Here is an 8,792-nt window from a genome sequence, read left to right on the forward strand (position 1 = left end):
CAGATTTCACAACTGTTTATTTCAGATTCCCGGAATTGCCATTTTTCTGCCAAGCAGAAATTTCCCAGGCAGATAATTTATCTCTCAGTCGGTATAAAAAGCTGTACAACCTGCTCCAAATGCACAACACACTCAAGAAAGGAGAGATTATAACCATCACTGCAGCAGATTAATATCATCAACAGCATGTGGTGAGTTCAAATATTCTTTTGTCGTTATTTAATCTCAAATCTCTCCACTCCAATACTAAATGTTATAGGATAAAAAGAATACCTAGCTAGTACTAGCTAAGGATCATTACTTACAATATAAACTTAAGCATATTTTACCTTGAAAGGTTGGATGTAATATTTTTTTTAAAGATCTCTAAGTTTCCCAGAAATGATTACACAGTTATGTTTTGTGAGCTCATGTAGATGAAATGCTTAATTATGTAACTCTGCAACTGAATAACTGATTTGTTTTTCTTGGTCTTTATGAATGAACAATAAGACATTTAATGTTTGTGCGAATCTGTTGTTGTTTGAAGGTTTTCTCTGGCTGTGCTCCTCCTGGCTGCCTGTCTGGCAGATGTGACTCAAACTGAAGAAAGGGTGAAAGGTAAACACAAACACAAATATGCAATACACTTATTAATTCAAAACAATTTATAGTTTTCACATCAATATCCCAATTTTATGATTAAAAAATGTACAACAGAATATTTGTTGGTACTGTAGTTGACCAGCGAGAAAGAAAGGATGACGAGAAGTCTGCAACAATGTCGGCATGCAACAAATTTCAATTACAACATGTTGATGTTGAACATGTTAATTATTTCCCATTTTCACCACTTTATTTAAACTCACGTCAACATTTACTGATTAGCACTAATCAAGAAATACAGCTGAGGCTGATGGGAGTGTCCTTTATTTTGCAGAACCGTATTAATGGAGCACCGTTTCAAAAATAAAGTTAGAAAATGCAGTAGAGTCAGGAATAAAGTAATAACAATAACACATTTTATTCAGAAGGCACCTTTCTTGGCACTCAAGGAGACCGTACAAAAAACATAGAAAAAAACAACAACAATAAAATACACAAAACTAAGAACAATACAATAGATTGGACAAGGCAATTGGCATCAGAGGGAATAGGCAGTTTTAAACAATAATGGTAAAAGATTAAATCTGATATATTAAACAATAACAACACATCCAATGAGTCCAGAGAAAGCCATGATTTAAATAACAGATTTTTAGACATTTTAAAAGCGGAATATTAATTTGCCTGCAGGAAATTTCAGTCAGAAACTTTCACTTCTATAAACCAAATGGAAGAATTGAAGGTTTCACAGGTTATTGTGGTATTGACAAAAACACATCCTGCAGAGTTTAAGTGAATCCACGTGTCCTTGATGACAGCACGGGGATCCAAACAGCAGCCTTTTACTTCAGAACAAATTCACGTGGGTCCAGGCTGCAGTTCTCTGAAGCCACTGTTTTACACTAATAGCTCCTCGACAGCTGCTGTTCAGATAGATAACTCCTGCATGAAATGACGCAGGCTTTCCTGCAGGATCTAAGGGCTGGGCTATTACTGCTCATTTCAAATGTTGTCCTTCATTTGGCTGCAAAGCTATTGTATCTGACAAGGAAATTGCCAGCTTCTCTTCAAACAGGCCTTAAAAAAACCACCATGCAGACAGAGACCAGTAGGAGATCAGACTACAACGACTGGAGGCATGTTGGAAAAACATTTATTTATAATAGAAAGGAGCTTATTTCCAGTAAGAAATATGAATGTAATGAGAGAAAGAAAACATTAAATATAACAGAACTATTGAATCAATTTATATATATTCATGCAGTCACTCTTATGCATCCAACTACTTACTCATGAATTCATTTATTAGCTCTTGTAAGCCATTGTTCACTGTGTTGACTGCATTGATTAAAAAAGACATCATTCTTTGTCAATAACCCTGTCAGCATGTACAGCATGATTAATCTATTCATCAACATGGATGAATTACTGAACAGGCCTACCCGCCACAGGCCCAGAACCCAAAGTGTCAAGGCTGCTAATTGGCCGTCACCTGCAAAATATCACTCAAAGAGACATCTACCAACCAGGAAGAGGATCAAAATGACCACACATTAGTGTAAAACAAACTACAAAGAGACACAAAAAGACTACAAAGAGATTTAACAATTCCAAAGGGACACAAATATGACACAGACAACAGAAAAACTTCAAAGAGATACAGCTGCAAAGAGACATAAAAGGACCACAAGAAACAGTCTACCACAGCCAAAAAAATAACTACAAAAAGACACAAAAAGAGAACAAAGACTACAAAGAGACCAAAATGACTTCAAAGAGATACAAAAATACTACAAAGAGACCAAAACAGCTGCAAAGAGACACAAAGACTTAAAAGACAACAAAAAGACTAAAAGACAACAAAAAACTTCGAAGAGATACAAAACAGCTGCAAGATGCATACAAAGGTCACAGAAACATACAAAATAACTCAGCCCAAAAGTAAGACTCCAAAAAGACTACAAAGAGACTAGAACAACTTTAAAGAAATAGAAAACAACTTCAAATAGGTACAAAACTACTAAGAAGAAACACAAAAAGACTACAAAGAGACCAAAACAACTGCAAAGAGACACAAAAAGACTACAAAGACACCAACAAGACTATAAAGAGACTAATACAACGTGGAAGAGATACAAAAGCGCTGCAAAGAGATACAAATAAGCTCCAAAGACTTATATAATGATCACAGGAAGATGCAAAATGACTACTACAGCCAAAAAATAACTACAAAGAGACCAAAAAAATTATATAGAGACACAAAATAACTACAAAAAAACAACACCAAAAAGAAGCTAAACAACTATATAGTTGTGATCCTATGGGGTGGGGCCTTTTCATATCTGTGCCAGGGGCCCACTGTCTCGCAGAATGGAGCCATTCGTGTTTGAAGCATGTTGCCATCACTCTGAAGAAGAGATCACATAAACTAGTTCTTTGCTCTATGATGAATAAATTAGAGGCTACTGTTTCTGGAGGAAACTCTCAGACCATGAACGCCTCGCATACAGACGACCAAGCTCCGCTTACCAGCAGTGATGACAATGTGCTTTTTTATGCAGTGCATGACTTACAACGTGATAACCGTGGTGTCAAGGTGGTCATATTTTATTAATTATGTTTAAGTTCTGCTAGAGGGAAAACAGATGAGAACAAAAATGCTGTCAGCAGTGTTTACCACGCAAAGATAAACCACTCAAACTGGTGAAGCGTTCTTAATATCTGAGCTCAAAACACACATCATAAGAATTAGTTATTTAGCTAGGCTGTGTTTATTCAGGAGGTCTCACCGAGATTTAAGAAGAAATTCCATATAAAACAGATGAAAACAATATATTCAAACTAAAGCTGTCACGATATCAGACTATCACTACATGATATGTAGATTAGTCTGGCCAAAATAATTCACAACAACAGTATAATCGCCATATCTATAGATTTAAAAAAAAAAAAAAATACTGGTGGTCAAATAATTCTTTAAAATGTGTGTCTTTTTTGTAATACTAAAACAAACAAAATATGAATGTAGGGAGGTGGAGAGTGACCATTATTACATAATAAAGCATAATAAATAAGGGTTATTTACTCAGTATTATAATATGTGTATTATAAACATAAAACGCTTCATTTTTAAATACCAGTGTTGTCGTCAATACTAGTACATTGCACTGCTAATTCACAAATCATCATTATTAAATAATCATCACAGAATAACTGATAAAAAAAAGAAATTAAATCCAGAAAATAAGCTTTTACATTTGGATCAAAGGTTTTTGCCTTTGTGTAATGCATGTACTATGCTCTCTTTTTATAGTTAATACTTACGTTATCAAAGGACATAGAAGTGACTGTAGCCTCGAGAAAGTCTGGTTTGCTTTGGAGTTAGTATCATACAAACTGATGGCAAATAGTAGGAGCCCCAATATTGATCCTTGTGGGACACCTTATTAACAACTCCAGTCTGATTTAACAAGAACTATAATCAAAAACAATGGGAAGTATTATATTTAACAGAATGTGATCAATTGCATCAAAGGTCTTGTTGTGTTGACATAACCTGTCTGCATTTACATTGTAGGTCATAACAGAACTAACATGTGCGCAGATGGCACAAGGGACGGGGGGGATATGTCCCCCCCAGATTCATAGTGATCCCGATCCGTCCCCCCGACTTTCAGTGACAAACATCACCGGTAAAACAGAGGATTAATGTTCCGTTAGTTAGACTATTTACATTGCAGCACACATAGAGAGTTCGGCGGCTAATGGTGTGTTCAAGGTCTACACAAATGTCAGAATTTTCTACGTTGTTCTGTTGTCTCCAAGTACTGACTTTCAGTGTAAATTAAACACACCACAAGGCGTTATGGTGAACATGTTAGACCCACCTTCAAAATATGCAACGATTTAGATGGAATAGTAGCATTAGAATGTGGGAGAAACCACCAAATTTAGGCTTTTAGGGCAAAAATGTTCTCTGGGGGAGCATGCGCCCGGACCCCCCTACTTTGTCTGGGTCGCCCCATCATAGTCTCAGAAAACCCTGACAGACAAGAAAATTGCCCAGCAGTATGTTCAGGGTGATAAAAGGGGGAGAGATGCTTTTGGGTCCTTCATTGAGTCAGCTTCAAGTCAGTAAATTAGTTTGGCTGCACTGGGAATTTCATGTACAAACTTCTTTTTATCTATGTAATATGTCGGTTGTTGTTTACACTACATTTCTTTTTTTTTTCTTTTTTTTCTTTTTTAAATAAAACATATTTGGGTTAAGGCATGGAGTGGAAAAATAACTAATTGAGTTGAAATCATTTGCTGACAACTTCGTCCCCCCAGTTCAAAAATCCCATCTGCGCCCCTGAGAACTAATGTATGAAATAAATAAATATATCCTGTATTTATTTCCCAGCCTCAAAGTTGCCGTCACTGCGTTCAAGACGAATGGTCGGGGGAATGCTGGCTCCTCACGTCCCCTGGCAGGCCATGGTCTACCTCTCTGACAGTGTGCTGGACGGAGGCTATGCAGGCGGTGCTCTCATCTCCGACCGCTGGATTTTGACGGCTGGCAGGAACCTGTTTGTCGGGAAGAGTCGACAGGACATTCAGGGAAAAAAGCCTGTCATTCCTAAAGTGTACCTGGGAATCACTGGACGTGTAGAAGCCGGTGCCTCCAAAGAGGTTGCTGTACAGAAGGTGAGCAAGACAAACATTTAATCTGAAATTAAAAAAAAAAAACCATAAATCTCTATAATGCAGTGACATGACATGATGATTACTCTTTGGCTTTCATTAGTTTGTTCTATAATTAAGATAACATGTTTATATGGCTGCACAATCATAGTAAAGAGAAAACAGATGTGTAGTGCATCACATGTTCATTACTCATTTACATTCTCCATTTTATATTTTTTTCCCATTGGATATAATGAAGCAGTCATTAAAACATGGCTTATTTGAATTTCCTTTCATTTTATGCAAATGTAGCTCAGCCACAGTATTGAAGCATCATTGTCTGTTTCTCAGGAACTGAGGTCTTAGCCTTCAGGATGAATAAGACTTAGTGTTAGGAGGATTTGTTCAACCATAAAGGAGCATGTAATCCTATGAAGGATAAGGCAATATTGTATATTTTTTCTAATTATCAACAAATCCCATGCAAAGATCAAAAACAAGATGGAATTGATCCCATTAAAAAGTGTTGCCTGTGCATCCAAAGCCTGATGTACTGCATTTCTCTGTGCCAAAGACCTCTACTGTTGTCAGGAAACAATTAAAAATATAAAAATTAGGTTTCCATACAACCTTCTGCTACTGCTGAAGCATTTAAAGCAGCTCCATAGAAAATATGCTTCTTAGTTGCCAGGCAAAAAATAAAATAGCTTTTGCATCACGTTTAGCCAGATAAGGGAAATATTTCCTTTAATGTTTATTCTGGATTAAAAACCTAATACATCATTTGACTTTGAAGAAAAATAAGAATTTTCATTTTGCATTTAATTTTTATTATTATATATATATTCATATTTTACTCACCCCATATTATATATTTTATAATTGTATATTTAAAAAGATATTTTAATATATTTATATTTATTTACATCTTTAGATGTATTTATTAGTAACTTTTTTATGTTTTTCTTACAGTTTTTTATTTTTTTATTTTAATTTTTTTAATTTTTTAATTTTTTGTGTCTCACGATTTTTGTCACATTTAATTTATACATTTAGGATCCGCTTTAAATTTTAACGGGTCCTTTCTTGGACCATGCTACATCCTTCCAGCAAGTTGCAATTATTAGTATTTACTCCTGTTTAAGTTACGTCTTCTGAAAACTTCAGTTCAAGGCTGTTTTAGGAAATGACTGATCCTTGTGACATGAGTGAAAGTATACTTTATATTCTTGCAGTTGGAGCTGAGTGCCACAGTTAGGCTGTGGTTTTTGGAAAAGTATTGAAAGACAAACGTTGTTTTTGCTCAATTCATCAAATTTGTTAAAAAAAAAGTAAAAAAAAAATATGTTGTGAAACAGAGAAAGAGTTGTGAAAATGAATCTTTTTATATGCCTATTAAATGTGATATTTCATGTAATAATTAGATGTACATTTGTCTTGCATTTCATCTGCATTACACTCTAAGAAAAGATTCAGGAGGTTAGTTAGTATGACTTAAAAACACGAGCTTTTTCAGCATAAAAAATACAATTTGTTACATGTCCATTGTTTTATTAAGTTGATAACTTATTTCAAAAAGTTGATCAAAATTAAAAATGAAGAAAGATGTCTTGACTCAGAAATATATCGATTTTGGATAAGCATTTCTGCCTTCACTTAACAAGGAAAAGTATTAAGGTAATGAAACTTAATATTGTTTTACAATATGCCTGACTTAAGTGAAATAAGTTACTTATACTCAATAAAATTGAGGTAACTATTTGCATGGACTTTTCTGAGTAGAAAGAAAGTAAAATAAGGGAGTTATAGCAACTTGAATAGAGTAATTTGACCACTTATTAACACTAAAACGCTGATATAAAAATTGAGTTGGCAACATAATTAAGCTTGAGGACAAAACAAATCATGTTGGTTGTACTAGACTATTTGAGTTAGTTCAGCTATAAAAGTCTCATGGGAAATACTCAATAATGTCTTAGTTGGAATTACTTAAAAAGATAAATGCAAATTGTTACAACTAATTTTTTAAGTTGAGCCAGTGTCATTTTTTTTACAGTGTACAGTTAAATGAAAAGAGTAATGACCACACACTCAAACATATTTTCTCTCTTGTATTTGACTTTTCCCCGCGGCAGGTTGTTCTCCACCCACGCTTCCAGAACCGAACTGACTGGGACAACGACCTGGCTCTGATCCAGCTGAAGCAGCCTGTGGTCATGAGCGATAAAGTGACCCCGATCCCCCTGCCAGAGATGGGTCAAGACCTGGGAGATGCCGTGGGAGGGTCAGGGGTCATCACCGGCTGGGGCTGGGGGATATACCTAACCCCTGCTTCATCTCTCAAATTCCTCGTACTCCCCCTGGCCAACCACTCCGTCTGTAAGGCAGAATATGAACGTGACCCGCTCACACCAGCTGTGGACGACGACATGTTCTGCACCGGATCCCCCACGGTCGAGGAGAATGTTTGTTTTGGTGATGCAGGAGGCGCTCTGGCTGTCAAAGATGCGGAAACTGGGGAGATTTACGCTGCAGGGATCCTTTCCTATGACAAGCCCTGCAGCAGGTCGAAGTACGGCGTCCATATGAAGATTACCTCGTATCTGCCCTGGATCCACAGCGTCATCAGAGGAGATACGGAGAGGTCGTCGACTCTGCGCTCCGAGGCGATGTCCAAGATGTTCTCCTTGCAGTCGTAGAGCTTCAGGCTCTGTTCTGCTGATTTTGTAGAGGAATCGTTGATGAGTTTTAATTTGAATAAACGCCTGTAATGCAACCATTGCTGTGTTCTGCCACTTAAATGTTGTAGTTGAAAAGGAAACAAATGCACAAATCCAGTGCTTGCAGTTGGTCTTGTTTGACATAATACATAAAAATTGCCCTCGGAAGAACAATGTCATGTCAGTTATTTCACCCGAAGAATTAGCGCTGCTTAATTATGGTAAATAAAATTATCCAAATTATTTTGGTCAGTGTTGAGGTCATGATTATTAAAGAAAAAACAGCATAATCACTGTGTTCAGCTGCCTTTATAATAAAGAGCTTTTTGAAGAAGTAGTTTGCATTAGGATAGGACTCTTGCCTCACAGCAAGAGGGTCGCTGGTTCGACTCCGGCCTGTGGCTCTTCTGTGTGGAGTTTGCATGTTCTCCCCGTGTCAGCGTGGGTTCTCCGACTTCCTCCCACAGTCCAAAAACATGCACTTAGGTTTAACTGGTGGCTCTAAATTGCCCGTAGGAGTGAATGAGAGCATGATTGTCGCCCTGTGATGGTCTGGCGACCTGTCCAGGGTGGACCCCGCCTCTCGCCCAATCACAGCTGGGATCGGCTCCAGCCTCCAGTGCAGATAAGCGGTTAAGGATAATGAACGAATGACTTTGAAAACATTATGCATTTATTTAATTTAAAAACAATTTTTTTTTACAACAGATTTTCTTGAAATTGAAAAAATTCGGCAGAAAAACAAATCTAAAAATAAATAAATAAAAATAATGTATAAAATATACAAGACAAAACTCAACTAAACCATTATTGAACAGA

General features: G+C 36.6%; 1 protein-coding gene across 1 annotated transcript; it reads left to right on the top strand.

The window, feature by feature from the left end:
- Window positions 1-63: 63 nt before the first annotated feature.
- On the top strand, window positions 64-8,032 carry hp (haptoglobin). Its single transcript, XM_059352789.1, has 4 exons — window positions 64-191; window positions 530-600; window positions 4,991-5,274; window positions 7,389-8,032. The coding sequence occupies exons 1-4, from the start codon at window positions 187-189 to the stop codon at window positions 7,950-7,952; spliced, it is 924 nt and encodes a 307-aa protein (XP_059208772.1). The 5' UTR covers window positions 64-186; the 3' UTR covers window positions 7,953-8,032.
- Window positions 8,033-8,792: the final 760 nt, after the last annotated feature.

Source organism: Centropristis striata, chromosome 2 (assembly GCF_030273125.1).
Source record: "Centropristis striata isolate RG_2023a ecotype Rhode Island chromosome 2, C.striata_1.0, whole genome shotgun sequence".
Lineage (NCBI taxonomy): Eukaryota > Metazoa > Chordata > Actinopteri > Perciformes > Serranidae > Centropristis > Centropristis striata.

Coding starts and splice junctions, on each gene's coding strand:
- hp (XM_059352789.1), top strand. Junction 601..4,990: donor AACTGAAGAAAGGGTGAAAG/GTAAACACAAAC, acceptor TTTATTTCCCAG/CCTCAAAGTTGCCGTCACTG. Junction 5,275..7,388: donor AAGAGGTTGCTGTACAGAAG/GTGAGCAAGACA, acceptor TCCCCGCGGCAG/GTTGTTCTCCACCCACGCTT.